A 24,267-nucleotide genomic window follows, 5' to 3' on the forward strand; every position below is an offset into this window, starting at 1 on the left:
CCTTTTCATGTTCCTAAACCAGAGCAAGGGGTGAGGTGGACTGGGGGTGGGGTGGGGGTAGGGGACCAAAACGCGGGCTCATCAGTCACTTGTGCATCTGAGTTGGAAAACATGTAACCCTGTGATGCAAATCATTTAATCACGCTGAGTCAGTGGGGACCAAAAGTTGTGAACCCTTGGGAGCCAGGAATTCCCAACATGATGTGATAAGGCATTTCACAGTGTGGACTTCAGCTCTCCAGAACCTAGGGTGGGGGAAAAGAGAGGCAGAGAATCTATAGTCTCCTGAAGTTTCTGCATAACAAAGACCGATCCTCCCTCCCAAACTCAATGAAAATGAGGGCTCCCAAAGGGCAACTCCCACTTCCCCATCCTCCTCCACATACTTTTCCCTTTCTGTTTGCACCATTAGGTCAGAAGGTTAATGAAAATGCACTCTCAAATTATAACGAGGATGAAGCCAGGCATGAATATATGAGATTTCCACTCGAGTCTGAATATCCCATCTGGACATTAAGGAAACCCGTTTGCTTCAAAATTTTCCAGTTCTGTCCACATTTGCTTGGATAGGTCTGAGATGCTTCCGAACTTGGTAACTACTAATTGCCTACCTTGCAAATGGAACTACGAACACAGGGTGAATTCCAGCTTAGAAGTGAAGTGTTGTGAGTAGTCAAAGGATGTGTCGGGCTAATGTTGCATTCGGGACCAAACAAGAGCTGGGGTTTGAATTTTTCCTCTTCTACCATGTACTCTTTTTTTTTCCTTTTTCTTTCTCTGTCTTCTTCCATCCATCTATCTTTTTTATTTTTCTTTCTCACTCTCTTTCTCTATTACAGAATACTCCCATTCTTAAAGATGGACCTGTAAATACACAGCACTTCCTCAAGACACTTAAAAATATTTATTTCCTCAGGGCAGCAATCACCACTGTGGGAAATAGTTCACTGTCCCAGTCCCTCTCAGAACATTGCTTTTCACAGCAAATATTCTAAAATGATGCTTTGACTGAAAGATGACACTTTGCATTAACATCTCGACTCTGCTCATTCATTCTGAAGGAACAGCTCCAATGAAAGTCACTGCTGAAGACAAACCAACTGGAAAAGACACTTGCTTTTTTTTTGTCTTCTAAAGTTTTCACAATGGCTTCAAAGGAAATGTGAATTAATCATTTGTTTTGACCCAAGAGCAGCAGAACTTATTTTGAAGACTTAAACAGGCAACACAAATGTAAACAGAAATCTGCGACTCCCAAATGCTAAAAGCTTGAAAGGAGTCAGTCCGAAAACATCAATTCTACTCAGCGTTTATTTTCATTTGAAGATAGTGGAAATCGTGTATAAATCATGGACAATACAAGGTCTTCTTGTCTAGCAATTGTCCACACGAATCTGTTAACCTCTAAGGATACATACAGATCTTTTAAAATAGAAAGACAGGGCGATGTGGCAGTTAATTAGCAACCATACTATAAACTACAGTAGATACAAAGTTTTGTCGTATAAATTAATTGCCATTACAAAAAGGCAACTGCTTTAGCTAAGAAGGTACAAAAACGGGTGACTTCCATAAATATAACAAGAAGCTAAGTGAAGAAATACATAACAGACTGTTTTTCCTATATAATATTGGAATATGCAAACTAACACACCTGTGGCACTTTACACGAAAATAGGAATAGACGTACATGCACACCCGCCACCCATCCACACTCACCCATCCAAACCCCCTCCCTGCCCCCCAAGTGGATTTCCAAAACACGGCCAATTCTAGGGTTACAAGGACAGGATGCCGCAAGGAAGCAGCAACACAGTGAGCGCCGAACTGCCAGACAAAGAAGGAGCCTTATTGACAGTTGTAAAGCATTAGGCGTCAGACAGAAACTTGTCAAAAACAGCTGTTGTTGGGTACTGATTGATAATGTTTTCATTCTGACGGCTGAGACACTGCAGACAGTCGTGGGTCTGAGAAGAAGCCCATCACTGGCGCACACATGAACACACACACACACACAGACAACGGGAAGTCATTTAACAGATGGCTTAGGAGCACTCAGCCACAGTATCTTAAAAAGACAACATTCTACATTTAATGAACTTGCAGAGAAAGCAATGCCTAATAATCATTTATTTGTCACGGAACGTGAGCACAACAGAACAGAATGAACGCGGGAATTGTGTCACTGGTCATCGGAATAAAAGTTTTGTGCTGCTCACGGATTACACAGTGTAAAAATATTCAAGGATGCTGGAGACAAGATTGAATATGAATCTTTTTGGATCCATTCCATGGGAAGAAAAAAAAAAGCTTAAAGAAGTATTCGATGTTTCAAAGGGAATGATTTCATTAAAGTCCACCTACGAGATTAAACCACAAAAGCTATATTTGAGTGATGTCTATCTTCTGGAGACTTACAAGGTATGACATCACCCTGTAGTACAGTGTGGGTCTGTGGTATTTGAGAACCAGTCTATGCTACCTAAAAATTACAAACGTGTTTTTATTGCTCAGGTGAAAGGAGCACATTTGTATCATTTGGCCATTTTGCATTTTAAGTGGTCAAAAATCTACAAAATGTGCCAAAGAGTATTACATCCATAAACTTCAATATCCATAGATTATTCTTGATTTAGAAAAGGTCAAAGGTGCCAAACCTTAGTAAAACTGCACCTTTATCTCTACATAATCTTATCATTTAAATTAAATGGGAAAAAAAAGAGTGCCAAAGACTGAATCTAAGCCCTAAAATGATTTGCTGTAGCCCCAGCACATTTTTAAGGGCACACTGAAACCCCTGAAAATAGAGGTTTATAATAGGAATACTGCTAGACCGTTAATTACTAGTTGGAGACAATAAGCGACTCCATTAAACTCCATTAGCACTTAATGGATGAATATAGGGATTCTATCTTTGTTACCTTTGTCAATCCGAGCCAGCCAAAACCCTAGCCACGGTCAACTATACTTCATTTGGCTGTTTTTAAAAACTGTATCTGTTATTTTAAGCATTATTTTCTTTCTTTCAATCAAACACTTGAGAATTTTAGAAAAATGATACCTATAGTACGTTGTAGCTTGACTTTAGGCAGGGATGTCTTTCCATTAAAAAAAATATTTGAGGACTTGATGAAAGAGTAATCAATGACACATGCATTGTGCCTAAATTCCCTCTCTTCTCAAAGACTAAAAGTCTTACTCTTAAAAGGGGAGTGAGACTTTGGATGTAATCAAGGAAATTATGCATCTTGTCTTTAAGTTCTTTCAAGTTAATTTTCTCTGATAAGGTGATTAATTGAAGTCTTAGGTGCTCATTTTTCTCTCATAACCCATAAGGCCCATTTACAAAAAACTAAAAAGTAAAACATGATAAAATAAAATAAAAACCTGAAACAACAGACATATTATGAGGAGCCCCAGTCACATAACACTCTACCCCCAAACCCAGGGAAAACAAGTCAAAGTTCAGAGTCTCCCTGAGTCCTTCATAAGGGATTTGATTTCTCTGAGCCACAAATTCCATCCATTTTAGCACAGAGTATAGAAGAGCTGCTTAGAACAACAGAAGGAAAAGACATGCAGTGAAGATAATTAGTGGTAAACAGAGAATAAATTCTCTCTCAGTAGTGTGTACTTGACGTTAATGCCGATGATAATTCACCTGATTTATAGAATATTCACTTGAATAGAGAGATGGGAGTCTGAGATAACTAGAAGAAAATAGATACTGAAGCCATTAAAGTCTTGATACCAAAATAAAATTAAAATGAGAAACTAACACGATAGGTTCAAGGCCTTTGGGAACCCGTGTTCTTTGCCAGATTTCACATTCTTACAGCTTCATGGTCTTTTTCTTCTAACAAATTTATCAGCCGACAGAAGCTGTCTTTCAGTGCATCTGTGTCATCCAGCGAGCAGGGCTGCAGAATCCAGCGTTTTCCACGTGCAAGTGGTTCAAGCTCAAAATATTTTTTGACCTTAAGGGGGGAAAACATAAATATGTTATTAGTTACATCAGAGCTTTTCTTATTCCAAAATTCTGATAGTGATGAATTATGGGAGGGATTTCAAGGAGAACTTATATGAACTGTGATGCTTAGGACTTGCTAGAACTCCGTCCGCAGCTGTTGTTATAATGTGGGTTATATGTAGTGACCCAGGACTGTTTTCTTTAGGGGTGAGTGACCTGCTTGCAAGCCACCATTTCACCCATACATTTATCAGCATGGGAGGTCTGATGAGGTCTAAGAAGGAATTACATGTACCGTTACACAGGGCAAAATATGCTGCAGATGCCAAAAGATTCAATTCAATCAAAACAAGTCTAGCAGAGCAACTTTCACTACCATTCCCCTTGCTAACTTACTAAAACTGGTGACAATTTAGTATATACTGTATCAATTGCTCAAGACTTAATTATTTTATCAAACACATGCACAACAAAAATTATAATTCAAATAATCTTTTCTCTCTCTCCCTTAAGTTTGTAGTATCTATATTCAAGACCCGGGGAAGCATTTTTTAGACAAAAGGATAGAAACCGAGGGTGTTTGTGTGCACGCATGCATATATAAACTTGTATATGTATACAAACATATGTAAAGTCTCCCAGCTTTTTCTTTTCCTAGTCCTGAATTTTCAGGGAAGTAAAAATCACGACCTTATAACTGGTATGTGGGCAGATAATTTGCTATCTTAAAAACCTGTTTGATTAATATCCAGTCACAAGTCATTCTTAATTACACTGGCTAGAGTACTAATAGTATCCAGGACTTCTAACTCCTGACTGTGAAGGAATATCAAACTGTTATGTCTTCCAGAAGTATCGATGATCTCTTAAAGGGTATGATAAAGCACAAAGTTCATAAAACTCCCCTCCCCTCCCCCACACTACATCACACAAGAACAGGACACCATAGAGGCACTGGGTGGCTCAGTTGGTTAAGCATCCTACTTCGGCTCAGGTCATGATCTGACAGTTCGTGGGATCGAGCCCCATGTCAGGCTCTGTGCTGACAGCCAGCTCAGAGCCCGGAGCCTGTTTCGGATTCTGTATCTCCCTCTCTCTCTGACAATCCCCTGCTTACGCTGTCTCTCTCTGAGATAAATAAAACATTAAAAAAAAAAAAAAAAAGAACAGGACACCATATTTATAGCCCAGTGATGTTTATATAACATAGAATACAGTGAGTAGCAACATGAGAAGAACTAATGTTCGAAGACATTCTTGGTCAACAAATTTCATTAAATCCCATGTGCTATGGAAAATTCCAAGTCTTACCTTAATCAATACTTGACCTAGAAAAAGAAAGTGTCTCAACCATATGCCATTCCCAAATGTGGTTTCATTTTGTCTTTATCATTGCAAGTATCAGACTATAGCAGAGGTACATCACCAAAGTGATATTAAAATATGTGTACAGTGGGGCGCCTGGGTGGCTTAGTCGGTTAAGCGTCCGACTTTCGCTTAGGTCATGATCTCGCAGTTCGTGGGTTCAAGCCCCGCGTCGGGCTCTGTGCTGACTGCCAGCTCAGAGCTTGGAGCCTCTTTCAGTCTGTGACTCCCTCTCTCTCTGACCCTCCCCTGCTCATGCTGTCTCTCTCTCTCCTAGAAATAAATAAAACATTAAAAAAAAATGTGTACACTTTTTCATGTGTGCAGGAATATATATGTAAGAAATACTACATTTTTATGCTAACTTAGGAACCACAATTATGCTAACATTCTACAGGTCAAGCGTGTCCCCACAGTCCTTCTTTAAATAGTCTGCAAATTAATAATAAATACTACTACTTAAAGATAAAGCCTGTGAAAAGGGGAGGACTCTCACTAATTTTGCTTCTAAAAAGTAAAGTAATGAACATCTCATTTCAGATCAGAGAATGGGTATACGACTTCAGAACGGCTTTTGCCCCAGGTATTTTACAAATCATGTTGTTAAGAGGATTCTCCCTTAAGGAAAATGTAAGGTCCATTCTTTCACTTTCTTTTCTTTAGAGCACTGAAAACAACTTACTTCCAAGAGCATCTGAAATTGCTTGTGCAACAAGTAGTACTAGACCAGCTCTGCCTCACCACGGGAGCCACTGGCCAGCAGGGGAAGAGAAGAGTTGGTGGGGGGGCCAGGTGGGGACATGTTTACGTCTATGGCTTGGAGGAGCAGCTGGGTGCTCTGAAGAGTTTACAATCAGAGATGTCAGTCTCCTTGCTTTTCCCACAAAGTGGGGCTTCAGACTGCACTACCAAGTGCTTAAAATGCAATCCGGTATTTGATCAATAACGCCTCCCATCAAGAGGGGCAGAGCACGTAACATCCAAGATCTGGTACGTGAAGAAGTTATATGCTTGCCACATTTCATAACCTCAAATCTAAAGAGGCAGCACTTTAAATATGCTAATAATGAGAAAGGGACTGGTGGCAAGAAACTCAACAATATTTAAATAAAGAAAAAGACTAACACAGTAAATATATGTTACTAAGAATACTTCCTTCAAACGGTTCACTTAAAAATTCATGGAACTGATCCTGGTGGCATATTAACAGTTAATTTGAAAACAATGCTAGATTTAAGTAATCAGCAAATACAAGTTGTGGTATTTTGCAATACAGACCAGACCAAAACAAAACAAAACAGAACAAAAAACAAAACCCCAACCACCCCAGAAAGGATTTAAGTAGTTGTTAAGTTGGTTTCTAGGCAACTGAAAATATAGACTACTGTGTAGGCACACTTGGAAGATAATAAAGATGTCTGAAGGTAGTTACACTTCAGAAGTTGTTCCTGCTGAATATGAAACATGAGAAGGAAATGGAAGGTTTGATTACAGGGTGGTCACCAGATAAAGGAGCCTAATGGTGTTAAGCTGACAAATATGGCTGCATAACCCGAGATTTTCAGATCTGTAACCTAAGTGGGTATCTGACCCTGCCATATTCCCCTGACTGGTATCCAAATGATTCCACACCACCCTACACTTATAATATCAATTTTAAAACAAGTCTGGCATTTCAGTGAGATTCAAGGACAGTGAGTGACTGTTTGCTGCCGGAACATAGCTTTTCACTACCCCGAGTTTCAGGTTTCTAAAAACAAAGCAGATAATACAAGAAAGAAGGGAAGATGGAGACCTCATGGTCTGACTCGAACTTTTCTGTTAGGTTAACCTTTTCATTTTAGTTTCTTTATATTAACCTGAACTTCAAATTTCACTTCCTCTGTATTATTAAGACACAAATTATAGGTACATTTGACTTGTCCACCATGGCTTTTTTTTTTTTTTAAGGAGAGGTGTTTAAGTTTGACCAATATATAAATCATATATTTTGAATACTTAATCAGCTGCTTGGATATTATTGTTCACTGGAAACTGCTGGAAGAAGGAAGAGATGACTGTTTCACATTGGCTTCTAGAGATGGCACTTGGGGCAATGACATCAGAATACAGCTGCCTGGCAACCTGTAGTCAGTTGGCTATTTTCGGGTTAGCCACAGAGAGTGGGCATTTGTTAGTGGCCATGTGTCCACCCTAGAGATAGGAAAACAAAGCCACCATAAGCAGCCAACCTATTTTAGCTATGTCATCACAGCCCTTCTTCACTCATGCTACTGCGGGGTGACGTGTGTTACTGGGTTCTGTGATTCACGCATTGGATTTATTGTGAAGTCCTAATGTAACACAGATAACTCGGCACCATCACATTGCTGCTTGTGTTGGCAGTAGCCGTGTGACCGGAGACATTACAGAGCACAGGAGACCCCCTCATTGGGCAGGAGATGTCCTTTATGCTTCTTTGAGCAGAGAAATAATAATCCTTTCCTACTTGCAGGACTTCTAATGGGGTTCTCTAACAATACTCATTGATTCTCCTTTCTTGCCCTAACTTCACCAGCAAAAATTTTATTTTAATTTTTGCAAACCTGTTGTGACTAAATTTCTAGAAGTCATGTAAATAGTTTCTGACCTGCAATGATAGGTCTTTCCTTTTAAAAGCCTACAAATCTCATTTCATTTATAATAATAAACTGCTTGTTTTTCCTATTTTTGTTATTAAAGCATGTAAGTAGTGTGTGCCCAGAGTTGGCCTCATTTTTCTTTAAACTCTCTGGGGATCAGGGGAGAGAAGAGTCCAAAAGGGATGACTTAGTGTTTTTATGTGACAGAGTTCTCAACTCAGATATTTATAAACAGTGCTTTGACCCACACGATTATGTTGTAAGACATTAAAAAAGGGGTTAGGGCATGTGACGATTCTTTACTGCGTGGGACTGTGTTGCGCATCCTAGAAAACATCACCCCTAGTTCTCGTGAACTCAATGCCATTAGCATCAACCAGTCTTCGCAGTAACTAAACATGCCCCACCCCCCTTCCTAAGTCCACAACTCCACCTGAGGTCTTGTCCCTGTTAACGCAGGTGTCTCTTGCCCTGAGGCTATAGAAGAGATCTTCTATAGAAGCTGGATATCTGTTCTGCCTGCACTTCTCTAGATCCCCACCTACACACAATGCATATACTCCTGGGAAAAATTAGCAGATTATAATGGACCTCTTTAGACCTGAGGGTGGCTGTGGTGCACTACAGTAGGGTGAAGATCAATACAAGGAGCTTTGAGAATGTGCATCCCGAGAGCTGGCTTCCCAACCCTCCCATTCAACCACCACTTCCTGAACGACACTGTTGGGTGTGTGAAGGCAGCATGAGTGTGCTTTCACGAGCCACCTGTGCTGGCGTTCCACCGCCAATGTGTGGGGTTCCACTGATTAGAGCAGAATACCGTCAAACCGAAAACAGAAACAGCAGCCTGAAGAGGCTTATTAAGATTTGTATTAATATTAATAAGATTTGTATTAATGAGATTACAAGCCCCTCCACCTCTGGCTTTTCGGTGACCGTAAAAGACTGCTTAATACTGTACTGTTAACCAAAGGCTTTTTCACTCATTCGTAGCATCCTGATTATACTTCAAATGGAAGAAAAGTAACTGAATAAAATAAAGAGACAGGAGTATCAGAATAAATCTTAAGTCACGTAAGTCAATTTGGAAAAGAAGTATCTCAGTAGGAGAATGTTCTAACACTTTAGAAATAAAGGCACATTCTTTCTTCACCTCTGGAAAAGGAATTAGTCTCATGAAGGAGTGCAGGCTGACAACTTAAGCTCCTTTCAATTTTTTTAAATATTTATTTTTGAGAGTGTGGCGGGGGGAGGCACAAGCACAGAATGTGAGCAGGGGAGGGGCAGAGAGGGAGGGAGACACAGAATCTGAAGCAGGATCTGGGCTCTGAGCTGTTGGCATAGAGCCTGACTGGGGGCTCAAACCCATAAGCATTGAGATCATGACTTGAGTCAAAATCGGACACTTAACCAACTGAGCCACCCGGTGCCCCTACAGCTCCTTTCAAACTGATCAGTAACAGGTAAGACAAGACAGTAGGGACACTGGGTGAGGATCACAAGCAAAATACAGTGAGCTTGCAAGAAGAGCTGAAGCTGTGGATCTGATAGGCAGAGGGATCTGATAGGCACGAGCAAGAGAATGCAACTCCGTGCGTTTGACCCAGAAGATCCATTATAGCTTTCTGGCCTTTTTAAATATACAACATGTCCATTGCATAGCTTGTGTTTTTAAAATAACTATATGAATAATGGTTTTTTTTTTTTTTTTTTTTTAAGGACAGGCTCATGTTGGTTTTTCAACTCTTTCATAAAAGTATGGTCTGGATGATAAATTTACACCAGGGCTCCAATGAATAAGATGCTAAGAGAGCCTGAATGAACTGTGAAATTTTGTAGGAGACTGTCCGTGATGGTCAAAAAGGGAGCAGTACTTGCCTCATCTTCACCTGAATCCTCACTTTAATTACCAGAGCAGATGCACCAATTGTAGTAACATGTCGCCCTGGTGGAAGCATTTGTATTGAAATGCTGACCGTACACCTTCTCTTTCCACCTTGAGGTACAAGGATGTCAAAATGTATGAGTCATGAAACTGGCTAGGATTTGAACTACTTACACCATGGAAATCCATAAGTGCAACAAACCAAGACATTTTTCTTTCCAGAGAGTTGGTTGTTAAGCATTTACCGGCACACACAAGTATGTGTATCTTGTATGTGAGTTTGCAAAGGGGCCTTCGTTCTGCGGTCTTAATTGCAGAAGCTCAGAGTAGGCTTAACTTGGTAACCTTCACCAAAGTCAGAGAGAACTTTACCCACGCCGTGGCTCCAGGACTCGGTCTGGAGATAAAGGGCAGGGCGTCATTAAGATTCCTCAGAGTGTGTTCTTGGCAGCTTGTTCAAAGAAAGGTTAGTCTAGAGAGAGCAGTGCCAGCTGTTCCCCTATTCATTGTACCTCTTGCAGGATTTTGAAATCCTTAGAAGGTATTAAATATGTCATTAAAGGCAGAAATAAATAATACAAGTAAAATCAATTTGCCATAGTCCCTAAGATATTACAACACAGAACAGATATTGTTTCCTTTTTCCTGAGCTCTATTAGGGACCAGAAAACTCTTTGTTAACCACTACCACAGTATGACTTTGGGAGTGCAGATCTATCATGGATGATAGCTTTTGAGAACACTAGGTGTAACATAAAGTGTGGTTCCGGTAAGATCGCTTCTTTCTTAATCAAAGTGTAGCCTGCTTGACCTTGGAATAATTAAAAACCAGACAAATGCCTGCAGGTTTTGACCTGCAGTGATTGAGACCTGCCATTAGGAGAAGGCTTCTTGCCCAAGAAGGAACCTCTCATGTGTACAAAATGTGATATGTTGTGACAATAATTATACAGAAACCCAGTCTTCCATTGCACAGGAGAAGCTAGCATGTCCCAGGAGAGTTGAATAAAATGATCCCATTGCTTTGGTGGTAGGATCTAGAATCTGAACAGCATTCCTGTTTTTTGCTTAATCTGCTAACCTAGAATTACGGAACAAATTAGATCTATTTTCTCTTTTTGATATGCCTAGGTTTGTTTTATTCTTCTATCCCGAAAGCTTGCTCATCAGACAACCACTGTCGAGGCAGAAATGAGGTATGGATTATGGATGCTTCCTGTCTTCAGGGGCCAATGAAGGACAGCCAGTGTTCCTGTAGAGTGTCTCCTCCACTCCAGTGATTCTACCTGGCCCTCCTGAGCTTGGAGTGATTCCTGTATGCAGGCCTTTGCTCCACGTTCTGCTTCCAACCCACGGTGCCTCCATCCACAAAAATCAGCCTATAGACATTCATATTTTTAGACCCAGCTGATGTCTTCCTATCACCTCAAGGGTAAGTCTTAACGTAGAAGAAACTTTAAAAATAGCAGAGCCCATAGTTGCAGTAGCCACTGTTGGTTGTTCTCCCAGCACCCAGACAAATAAAGTTTTATTGGAACAAAAGCCATGCTTACTCACTTATCTATGGCTGCTTGCATGCTACAATGGCAAAGTTGATTGACTGCCACAGAGATAGTATATTCCACAAAGTCTAGAATATTTACTACTTGGCCCTTTACAAAACCACTTGTCAATCCCTGGCTAAAGCAGCTTGCAGCTTCCCACTTTGTCCAGCAGGGGTTCAAGGAATCCTGGGAGAGGCCTGAGTGGCCGGCTTTCCAGGCCTTGGCATAGCCAGTTCTTCCCCATTTTGGCTCATTCTTCAGGGGGCCAGAGAAGTTGGCTTTCCCAACCTGGCCAGCCTCCACTTATAATTTCAGATGCTTTGGATTGTAGTCTAGCACAGCACTAGACAAGAGAAGGGTCATAAAACCATATTTTTACCCCTCTGTGTTCAGCCTGGGTCTCTTTTGGGTGGAGACTTTCTAATGGCAGCAGAACTAGCCAGGGCACAGGGTCCACGACCTGTCAGTCTATAAAGTTTTTGGTGTCCTTAAGGACGGTCCTTAGTGCAGAGCAACATTAGTTATTGTTTCTTTGCATTTTAAAAAGGACTGTGCAACTTACTAATTTTACAATGTCTAAAACCTAGTTTTTCCTGAAGCTATTATATTCAACTTGAAAATCTTACCATTCTATCTATATATCTTATAACTTTTTTTAAAAAATATTTTTATTTATTTCTAGGAGAGAGAGAGAGAGAGAGAGAGAGAGACAGCGTGAGCAGGGGAGGGTCAGAGAGAGAGGGAGATACAGACTCTGAAATCAAGGCTCCAGGCTCTGAGCTGGCAGTAAGCACAGAGCCCGACGTGGGGCTCGAACCCACGAATGGTGAGATCATGACCTAAGTGAAAGTTGGACGCTTAACCGACTAAGCCACCCAGGTGTCCCTATAACTTTTAACAGTACATTTGGGAAGTTGAATACTGTTTAGGTCCTTTTATAAACTTAGTTTAATTAACCACTCTTAAACACTTCAAAACTCCATTTATAAATTTAATATATTCAATTTCTTTTTCTTTTTCTTTTCTTTTTTTTTAATTTCTAGGAGAGAGAGAGAGAGAGACAGCGTGAGCAGGGGAGGGTCAGAGAGAGGGAGATACAGACTCTGAAATCAAGGCTCCAGGCTCTGAGCTGGCAGTCGGCACAGAGCCCGACGCGGGGCTTGAACCCACAAACTGCGAGATCATGACCTAAGCGAAAGTCGGACGCTTAACCGACTAAGCCACCCAGGCGCCCCTTCAATTTCTTTTTCTAATAATCAGAACATACTCAAATACTTAAGAAGTCTTTCTTTTTGCCCCAGCAAGAATTTTTAAGCATTTCTTCAATTAAATTTATAAATTCAAGGACTCTCAAGCTCTGGTACTTTCTACTACTATTTACAAGCTTAACTAAATTCTCATGCCTTTCTACACAGGAGGCCAATTCTGAAACATTTTATACATTTATTATAATTATAAAGTGAACACATCAGGTTGACCTAAATGTAATATATACTTTAAAATTAAAGTAATAATATTGTAGATTTGGTTATTTCATCATTTTTATACTTTTTAAAAATTTTGTCTTAAGTAGGCTTCATGCCCAAGAGAGTCCAATTAAGGGCCTTAACTCATGACCCTGGATCAAGACCTGAGCTAAGATCAATAGTTAGATGCTTAACCAACAGACACACCCAGGCGTTCCTATCATTTATACTCTTAAGGTTAAATTTTCCAGGGGTAAAAAGACTTTCCCATTAAGGGAAGTTTTTCCATCCCAAATGAAATGGGTTATCACTGTACCCAAGGTTCTCATCTCATTGAACTTGAGTTGCTTTTCAAACATTTTTTGGGCTGAAAGGTGACTGCAGCTACAGGTATCTAGGGCAAAATTTTTGGAGTCACTCATTGCCAACTTAGGCTCTTTATGAAAATAGTTGCCACAACAAAAAGAAAGTCCCATTCTTCAGAGGGGAGTGTTTGCTCCTGGATGTAAGTTACCGTTACCTATTTCATGGGGTCTACTCTCAGAAGCAGACACCCCTTCCTAAAATTCTAAAGAATTTCCTTTACTACTTGCTGGGATTTTGCATTTCTTTAGCACACACTTTAACACCTTTTCTTTTGGCTCTACAGACACTTAATTTCCATTTATTGAAATACAATTTGCAGAGTGTAAAACTCGCTCTTTTAAAAGTGTCCAAGTTAGTGATGTTAGTATATTCACAGGTATCTGCACTTACCACTGCTCTCTAACCTCCAGACATTTTCACTGCTTGTAAAAGAAATACTTTACCTGTTAGCAGTCACTCCCCATTTGCCCTCTACCCCAGCCCCTGGCAGTCATTAATTTACTTTGTCTCTATGGAGTTGTGTGTTTTGGATATTTCAAATAAATGGAATCATATAAAACATGGCCTTTAGTGTCCGGTTCCTCTCACTTAGCATAACGTTTTCAAGGTTCATCCATGTTGTGAGATGTATGAGTGTTTCTTTCCATGGCTGAATGATATTCCATTGCATGGACATACCATATTTTGTTTATTCATGTTTATCAGCTGATGAACATTTGGGCTGTTTCTACTTTTTGGCTGTTTATCAGTTCAGTTATATGGAGCCATTACTTTCTCCTTCAAATGATATAAATACGATAAAATTATCATGTAAATTAATGAGTTGGGGTATCAAGACTCAATGGGAATGAAGCATCTTCACAAGTCTGAGGTGAACTCTATTTTCACTCAGATTTATGAGGCTATCCTACTTTCACTTGAGAAAATTCACAGATTTGGGTAATTACTTTTAGTTTTCTCATGTGCAGGAGACCTCAGTTTCTTGAAGGCATAGACAATGGGAAGAAATGATTTTGTATTCTCTAATGTACACAGTTACAATGCCAGACATAAAGAGGATACTCATTTATTAATTTTTAAACAAATGTGAAGAGCTGAAGCTATAATGAAAAGGGCAAGAAGAGTACATACTGTCTTTTATCTCAGATTAAAATGTGAGGAAAGGAAGGAAACTGAACACTGGAGAGAAGTTGCCACTCCTTTCTATTAGGCTGAGATTTCATGCAGGAGGTGGGATTCCATGAGCAGTTTCAAAACTGTAGGTCTAATTGGTTTAAACTCTATTATACATATGCCTACAGGCAGCTGCAATGAATTGTTTTGCAAACAGAAAAGTAAGCAACCCCTCATGGAAAATAGACCCACTCCAGAAATCTCAAGACCCAAAGGACACATATGTTTTGAGCTATTCCTTTAATCTGTGTCCAAACAAAGCATCTAATTCTTATCTCAGAGAATGGAAAGCACTGACATATGCGAAAAGAGAAGCATCAGTGCACTTGTCTTTGCATGCAGGTGCAGGCATCAGACTTTTCAATAACATCTATAACACTGTCATTAATTATAGAGGCAGCCAGTTTTCAACAGCATATCATTTTTTTTGCTCTCCTCTCTTTCCCTTCTGTAATCAATTCATTTCCACTCTTTCTAAAGAAGATTCATTTTTGGTACCAACACGTTTAGGATGTTAGACTTGATTCTGCCCGTCCATGTCTGAGATAATACTTTCTTATGATTTACCTTTATTTCAAAAAAGCAAACATTATAAGTAGGAAGAAATGGATCTATGAAAAACTTTCTTCCTGGCAATGGAATATGGCTGTTTAATCAGTTCTACCTATTACTGTATGAGAGCTAGTCAAGTATGTACTAGACGGGAAGGAGAGTTAATGAGTGAAAGCCCCAAACACATCAGAGACAACCAATTAGCTTGTCTGAAACACAGGCTTGTAAAGCTATCAGTAACTTATAAAATGGTCTGCTACACACGAGTAAAATGTTGTTTAAATGGCTTGCTTAACTGGATGCATTCACCATGAAATTGATTCTTTTAAGGTTATTTTTTTAAAACTTAATACTCATTAACTGTGCATATTGAAATGGCTGGCTGGGTGGGAGGGTGGATAGATATGCTGGTATTGTAAAGTACAGGCTGAAGATATGAATTCCATACTTTCTGGGGTTAAGAGGTATTGGGGAAAGAACCTCATCAATTACCAACAGTTGTGTCTGCCTCAGTAACTGAAAGGGATCAACACAATTAGATCATTCCTCCTCTGCCTGGCTCAATGCTTGGGTAAAGACTGGTAGGGGCGCCTGGGTGGCTCAGCCTGTTAAGCGTCCGACTTTGGCTCAGGTCATGATCTCATGGTTCGTGGGTTTGAGCCCTGCGTCGGGCTCTGTGCTGACAGCCAGCTCAGAGCTTGTTTCAGATTCTGTGTCTCCCTCTCTCTCTGATCCTCTCCTGCTCACGTTGTCCCTCTCTCTTTCAGAAATAAATAACAACATTGAAAAAAATTTAAAAAATAGGAGACTGGTAGATGTGCTCTGGGGACCTTTCAATGCTGAGAACATGCTTTTGTGTCACGGAACTGCACTGTTTTCTACCACAGCCTGTGATTCTGCAAAATGGCATGAGGGAAAGAAGACCTGGAGCCTGGTATTTTTCAAATTCAACACTTGCCTCCCAGGGCACAGCTTTCATCCCCTCAAGACTTACTTCAACAAAACATCTGAGGTAACTTGATGTTAGCGGACACATGAACAACAATCACTATGCTATTTCATATTTTGAGTTTTCTTAACTCAAATGTTTCTTAATGTTTCTTAAAACATTATTGTATGTTCTGAAATTGCTTTTTCGCGGTGTCTCACATTCAGCTTTTTTTCTGCTATACAAGGCTCCATGCTGCAAATGCACTTTTGATTGATTGCGACCTGATCATACAAGCAGGAGAGCATGCTTTGACTCTGGCAGGCCTAATTCTTCTTCTTGCTTACTGCATACTGGTGTCCTTCACGAAACCACTACCAGTTGGTCAACTCAAGTGATTCTTTGACTTAACAAAACATTAGGAAAAAGTAAGTTTGAACAATAGCTACAGCTTGTTAAAAACACAAATACCTTTTAAAAAAATAGTTTATATGGCCTTGCTTATTTGGCTTGTGTAATGGACTATATGTCCCCTATCTTAATCTTGCAGCTGTGAGGTGTGGAGAAGCAACACTAGGAGTAACACTCCAAAATATTAATATATGGAACCCAAACAAACATGTTTAATACTAGCCTTGTGGTACTATGGCAGCACTCTGTCCTAACAACGACAACATTTAGACTTTGGGGCAGATTCAAATTCTTGGGCTTTAAACAGGAGACAAATATGGCAAGCCACGCATTGCTTAGCCGCCAATGGAGGGTGCCAACGGCCCTGTCCAGATGCAGAGATATTCAAGGGATGTTCCTGTCAGCAGTTTGTCCTCTGGCTCCAGCAAGGAGCCACCATGGAAACACTGGGAGGAAAAGGAAAAACAGGAAGGCGTGGAGAGATGGGGGCAGGGGGAGAGGCAGAGAAAACGGACAGTCACCTCGATAACACATCTGAGCAGGGGGAACAGGTAACAAACGGCCTTCAAATGAACTGCCATATTGTTAGTCACAGGGAGAGAATTTCTTTTCCTACTGTCAATACGGCCAGGAGCCTAATATCCTGGCAACTGAGAAATATGAGCTTGGAAAGAGGCTTGCAGGCAGTCTGAGGAAAGAAAAGCTGAGTGGTAATCCGTCCTGAGGAATTTTAGCCAAAAAAACCCACACAGGACTAGTTGAACTCAGAATAAAGCCTGTGAAAGACAAGTCTGGAGAACATTACAATCGGACATAAAGAGAACACCAGAAAGGAAGGTTCCAAAAGCCACTGACTGGATTTAGCACAGCACTGTTAGCATGGCCTTGAGTCCTAGTTGTCAAACCAGCACTAGTCCAAGGCACTAGTTCTTAATGGAGGGGAAAGGTGACTGTACTCCCTCAGGGGATGTTTGGCAATGTGTGCAGATATTTCTGGTTGTCGCAATGGGGNATCTGGTGGGTAATGGTCAGGGATGCCACTAATCATCCTACAATGCTCAGGACAGTCCCCCCTCCCCCTCTCCGTCCCTGCCTCCACCAAGAACTGTCTAGCCTGAAATGTCAATAATGCTGAGGTTGAGACACTGTTCTGAACTGATCTTTTAAGGTAAAATCAAAGAACAAAGACCCTGTTAATGATACAGTCTATGATTTATCAGCAAGAACCATCAGGTCTCTTCCCTGGAATTAGGAGTTTTAGGAACTGGAGTGCCAAAGGAGATCAGGAGCTACATCAGGGAGCTCCACGGGTCACTACTATTACTCTCTGTCCTTCTTTCTTGCTCAAAGTAGAGATCAACCAACCTTGGTGGGGACAAGTCAAAACATTTTATTGGGCTGAAACAAATGCACCAAAAAAAAAAAAAAAGTGACCTTTCCCTCTTTTTACTGTTACTACTCATTCATGGTTTCAGGCCCTCAGGATACAAAGGTGAACATGTCTCAGGGCCTCATGGTGCTTACTTGGAAGAGACGGACAAGTATCAGGTAGGTATGTCAGGGACTAAGTCAAGTCAGGTGGAACAAGTTCCATGAAAAACTGGAAGGCACCATGGCAATAATAATGTTTGCCACACAGCTGATCCAAAAAATGGACTGAGGGCATGATATGAATTAAATATCAAGTAGTTTCAGGTAAGGACAGATCTTTAGCTGGTGTCAAAACAAAATCTCATACAGTTACAATAAAAGCTCTGTCAATTAACCTTCACTTAATCACCTAGGGTTAACCGACTCTTCACTGCCTGGGTTCAAGATAATGACGGACATTGTGAATGCCCACGCCCTGGGGGTACAAGCTTAGAATGAAGCTGGTTGCTCACTTGACGCTCACACCTGGGGACCACTTCTCTGGCATATCTGCTCATGTCTGCTCTCAGGCTGTTTCACGTTTCCCACTGAGGCCATCATATTTGTCATTATTATCAATGATAGTCAAATCATTAAATACAGCATCAATGGATAAAATAGGAAATTGAAAAGACGATTTATTTTTCTACGAGAAACTCAATGGAATATGTTCAAAGAACTCAATAAAGGTTAAGTCACTAAAAACAAAGTGCTGTCGAATTAGATTTCAATGAGACAAGTATAAAGGCAGGTGAAGGTGCACATTGCCTCCCACGTGTCTTAAACTTCTGGTTTTATTTTATCTTATGGCTCTATTTTAAAGAAACAGGAATTGGAAATCATAGGTAATGGCTGTATTTTGTGCAATAAATATGATACAGAACTCTGATTAATGGCCACATGCTCAAAGAAAAGGCCTTCGACCAACAGCAAAAGACAGTACGGTTTGTATGTTTTAAATTGAATTATTTAGGACATATGTTTATTTTTTTTCAGTGACAAGACACTAACCAACTTTTTCTTCATTAACTCTTCAACTAGCAGTTCAGATCAGGTCAGATAAGGGGGCTTTTTAACAGTTTCAAATCACACTTTTTATTCTGTCTGAATCAAAAGCCTTCTCAGGGGGAAGTCATTAACACCCACTTTGGTTGGAAGTTTAGAGTGTTCCATAAAATCACATCCACTGTCAGAATCAATACCCGTGTCACATCCTTTCAGGAAAGAGAGTAGCATATAAATAAGTAAAACACTCAAATCCATATTGATAGCCACACCCCTGTAGTCTCCCATACAGATATTTACTATTCACATCTATGAATATACAGTAGGGTCAAAACTGGATAGGGTGTCATTAAATACCATATTCTTTAACAAAATAAACATTATCTTTAATGTATCTGCAAAATATTTTCTAAATAGAACTTATTCCCATTTTCTAGAATCAATTATAAAGTACTTTTCTTAGCCACTGCCCTGGATTCCTATTTCCTACCCTTCCAGCACTCCAGGGAACTGCTGTTGCTCTGAAGAACAGTCTTACCTTGAAGTTATTATCTGTTTCCTTATGCCTTTATCCCATATCCATGCGTATAAGGTGATTCTATCGCAGTATTTAAAAATAAAAATCATATAATGCCGAGATCTGACAACTGGTGGTTGGGCTATTTTTAACTATAAGTTAAATGTCAGTAATAAAATAAAATGATGGCTGTAAACAGCATTTACTCTGTGTACTGCAACCTTGTTTTTAGTAAATGAAGTACCTGATACCTTGTTTTCATCAGTTTAACCACCTAAGATGATCTAGACTTCAAAGCCCTCGAACAGCGTTTGTAAATTTTAGGTGCATGCTCATGACATCTAATCTTTCACACAGAAAGAGGATGTGGCTCTAGAGAAAGAAGGATAGGAGAAATAAATTCTTGCCTATTTGAATCCAGCTTCTCATCCAGACACACAACACACATAACCTGCACACTTCTTAGCAAGTTAAATGCAGCACGTGGTTTTCATAAAAACATTCGCGCAAGTTGACGTTTCTTACAGCTGCTAACTATTTGAATCCTGACTTCTTACATGAAGTCACAGACACCACGTATGTAATAACCAGGTCACAGGTTGAACTGCTCTTGGGTGCTGTCAAGAGGGACAAGCTGATGTGATAAACTGTGGAGATGTCTGGAATGACCTATGGGTTGCAGGTCTTGGATCAGTAACCAAAAGTACCATGTTCTGGAGTGCAGTCTGTCTGGTTCTGTAAGTCACAGAGACATGGGCTACTTCCCATACAACTTGAGGAAGGAGAAGGACACGGAACAAACATGAACAACATAAGGGGCAGAAGTTCTGAACACGCGATGGAGACAGAAGTGAGCTGAACTAGCTGGTCTCTCCCTCTCTCTTTTAAATTAGGTTATTAAGCCAAGGACTTATTTAAAGCACTGAAAGATATAATTTATTAACTAGCACCCATGGAAGAACTGAAGAGAGTTCCCTAAATGAGCAAATCGTTCTACACTTATGGGCAAGAATTTGGAAGGGTTCGCATAACTATCTTAATGGTTTTTAGATTCTTATGAAATACTATAAATTAGATGCTTACAGTTCAGGTCTAAGAAATTCATTCGTGGTGTATCATAGACACCTAAAAATATTCCTGTATCTACACAAAGCATAAAAAAAAGCTCTCTGGAAAATCATGCACCCCTTGCACACCCAATATTCCCCTCCCCATTCCCCCCAACCCCCAGAATCCTTCCCATCTGCCAGCTGGGTTTCATTTTAAGAATTTCACACTGAATATAAAGTGCTATTTTGACCATGTGGCTCCAGAAATGTGAATTTATAGTCTATTCAGATCGTACGCCAATGATTGACAGAGAGGGGATTAACCAACTGGATGTGATGAAGCCGCCGCTGCTTCTTTCAGGTTGCTTGAGGTTTCCAGGGAAGGATGGCCACCCTTATGCTGGAAAGAAGTAGTCTCCTAGCAGGGCACTTGTTTTTCACTTTTCTACTAGATGGCCACTCTGCCTTGGAACTTCCCCCACCCATGTTCCCATACCTCTCACCTTCTCTCCATTTCCCCACCTGTAAAAAGAGAACACTAAAGCTTGCTTTCTTAAACATTGCTTGCAACAATGTTCATTTACTGACACATAACACACCTTTATAACTCCTGGTCTTCGGATGTCAGAGTCATAGTTTGGGAAAGTGTGTGTGCCCATCTGGTTTTCTTGGGTAAGGGCTAGCAAGGCCTAACAACTCAAGCATGGTGAAGACTTTTTGCATGTAATATTTCATAGATTGTTTGCAAGTCTTGGCCACCTAGAAATGTTACAAATACCACTGCTGTTTTGGCTTTTCCAAAAGTAGCTCTGTTTTCAATAGTTATCCATTCTTGTTTTACACTTACCATCTTCAAGTATTGTCTTAGGCAAGACAGTGATAACTATATATTCAGACGTTTTTACTCTTCTGCAACTTTAGGACTGTGCTAGGACTCTGGATACTCTTTAAATGCACAACAAGTAACATTATAATATAGATTACTTCTCTGCTTAACAGAAGCTCAAGGAAAGGGCAAGCATTGAATTTTAAGAAAGGTGTACAGAATGATTTGGATCTGATACTGTGACACTGAAGCCAATCTCAAAATGGATGAACATATCTACCCTTATATTGCACATGTATGTAAAAGTTGACGTCAGAGGGAAGGCTGACATCATCAGAAAAGTATAAGCTTATCACAACCTACCAAGTTTGGTCCTGTTCAGAAGAAGAAAGACTCTGTTCAAGACGGGGGCTTCAGTTTCCAAGTTATTTGAGAGAGGTAACCTTGCCTTGGCTCCCTAACCTCAATACAAAACAAATAAACAAGAACACTATAGAAAACTGATTATAATTGAAGGAAAATTTCTCCTATCTGTCAGCAAAATAAATACAGCTCCATTTTTTTAAAAAATCACCAATATTATACATTAAAGTTTCAGACACACTATCTAAACAGTTAAGAGTCGTTTGAAAACAGAGTAAAGTATGGAGAGAGCCAAGTAAAACTGGTAACAATGGATATTAACATGCGGAAGCGGGCAGGGAGAGGAGAGGAAAGATTATTAACTTTTTCTTCAAATGCTTCTGAATTATTGGGCTTGAAACAATAAGTAGCTATAGATTTTATATTTTAAGACACTAATAAAATAAAAACACACATATAAACAAAGCAAAGAGGAGAGAGGGCATTTTTAGAAAGGAAATATAAATACACCTGAATGAAGAAACATAGAAAAGAATGTAACCTGGCTCACAGTTGAGGTTCAATAAACAGGCATTGTGTGAATGTGAAAAAAAGATTACTGGCGATAAAAATTATCTTCATGTGGTAGTATCCACTTAAATGATAAGTGTGCCCACTTCTGGAAGGTGGGTGATCTGTCAAGCAGGCAAGAATACCACTCTGGATTCTTCACTTTTACAAGTGAAAATCTGACACCCTCTCACCAGGCTGCAAAGTTCATACGCGGATCTTCTAGTCCGAAGTACCAGTACTTCGGGACTTGGGCAAGAGATGAAACCTGTTACTGTCTGCTCTTCATCAGCCCCTTCAGAGAGAAGATCATTTATTTTATTTAATTAATTTTTTTTTTTTTGAGAAGATCATTTAAATGGCCAGGCCATTCACCTCCCTCTACAGGATGTCTGATGCTACCCTTGAATGAAGTTCAACTACAGCCTGCAGAAGGCTTTACTCCACTGTGTTTTAGTACTTGGGTCTTTATTTAATATCATCACAGAAAAGTCACACAAAATTGAGAACTACATTTACTATAGCAATGTTGTCATGGGTTACTCATTAAATCATTCAGTGTCTCCTATAGAAAACATCTTGTAGAACTGCACTAGAGAGCTTTTTTATCTTGCCTGTGGAAGATACAGCCTCTTCTCCAATAAGACACAGATTGCAGATCACGATTTCTCCACCCTTTTTTCAGAAACTCAGTGCTAAATATGAAACCAAACTGTAGCAGTGATTTTACCCATAGGGTTGGTGTTATTACAATCTCCACTACTTTGTCCTGATCGACTTCAATTTTTATTTTTTTATTACTTTTACGGGATCCGCTTTTAGTTCTTTGTAGACAGAAACAGTTTGAGTACACAGACAGATGAAAATAAGGGAGCATCTCCATCTGGAGTGAATAGTAACATTCCATCTCTCTGCCTGGCATTATTACTTAACAGAACACACCAAGCTTCACTGAAAGTCACTAGGTCTTCAGTCATTCTTATTTTAGGGACTCTTAAAAGAGTTTGTCAACACTATTCCCATGGAGCAGGGCCTCCGATTTTTCAGGATTGTCTCAGTATAAGAAGGCTCAGCAGAAGTTAATTCATTTTAAGAATGGATTTTATGTGCCAGTGAGAAGGAATTCTTCAGTAGCTCAAATCCCTCATAGAGAAATCCAAGGGATTGTTCGTTTTACTGTATACAATATATGATGCTTAAAATATCATTTTTCATATTTTTTCCCCCTTTTTTCAGGTGGTGGTAGTAGTACTTACATAGATTCTTCCCCCTGCCCCATGGTGTTTTGGAGCGATGGGATTTTAACTGCCCTGTCCAGCTCTTATTATCTTCTAGTCCAGATATCAGATGTCATGTGGCATTTTAAATGCCACGTGATCAAACCTAACAACACCCTCCAAAATTATCTTCCAGAAGGAGGTGGGAGGGTGGAATCTAAAATCAGCAAAGTTATCTTTAGCTACAGAACTTTGGCCAAACTCTTTGAGAAAAATAAAATCTCCCTTTATTCCTCTTTTCCCACCTTCCTTTCTAGTAATTCCTTTCCATAATCCTAGGAGCCCTAAGTCTCTGTATATCTTACTATGTGTCAGGCACCCTTTTAAATTTTAAAAAAATGTACTAACTCATTAGTCCTTCTGTCAACCCATTGAGGGAGGGACTATCAGTATTCCTTTTTTTCCAAAGCCAGGACACTGAGATTTGGAGAGGTGAAGTAGTATGTGTAGGCACTGGGGGCAGGGCGTGAAGGTGGTGGTCTTGCTGTGAGCCAGGTGCATACGAAGCACCAATAACAAGTGGGGCTGCATGAAAGACCAGTGGCAATAAAAGGAAATGAAACCCAACAGAATGTAACTTCAGGCACTTATAACAGGGCTGGGATAAGAGTTGGTTGCAGTACCTACTGAAGGTCCTTAAAAATCAGTCTGCATAGACAGCCGTTCTTTAATACGTACAGATTCCCTGGGTCTCTAACTTTCTAGCCAAACTGGGTTTAGTCACTCCTTGCATCCATCTTGCCCTTCTCATAGATAAGCTCTTTGCTCAAGGCATTACTTTCTGCTAGAAGGCCCTCGGCTCTGTCTCCATGTGGGTGGTAGTTTGGATAATAGTTAATTGGACTGGAGCCAGACCCACCTATATTTAACTCTGCTTTACCACTTACTAGGTGTTCAACTCTCGGTAAATTTCTTAACTATTCTAGGCACCCAAGTTTCCTCATTTGGGAAATGAGTGTAATAATAATTATAATAAGAATACTTACTTCG

General features: G+C 40.0%; 1 protein-coding gene across 3 annotated transcripts in view; it reads right to left on the reverse strand.

The window, feature by feature from the left end:
* Nucleotides 1–1,293: 1,293 nt before the first annotated feature.
* Nucleotides 1,294–24,267, reverse strand: part of ARL15 (ARF like GTPase 15) — a 401,299-nt gene continuing 378,325 nt past the window's right edge. For all 3 annotated transcript variants that reach the window (XM_077752508.1, XM_077752509.1, XM_077752510.1), the window contains exon 5: nt 1,294–3,977. In XM_077752508.1, the coding sequence (XP_077608634.1) occupies nt 3,825–3,977 (153 nt within the window). In that variant the 3' untranslated portion in view covers nt 1,294–3,824. The remainder of the gene's footprint in view (nt 3,978–24,267) is intronic.

This window comes from Crocuta crocuta, unplaced genomic scaffold, assembly GCF_008692635.1.
Source record: "Crocuta crocuta isolate KB4526 unplaced genomic scaffold, BGI_CrCroc_1.0 scaffold181, whole genome shotgun sequence".
In the NCBI taxonomy this organism is placed as follows: Eukaryota; Metazoa; Chordata; class Mammalia; order Carnivora; family Hyaenidae; genus Crocuta; species Crocuta crocuta.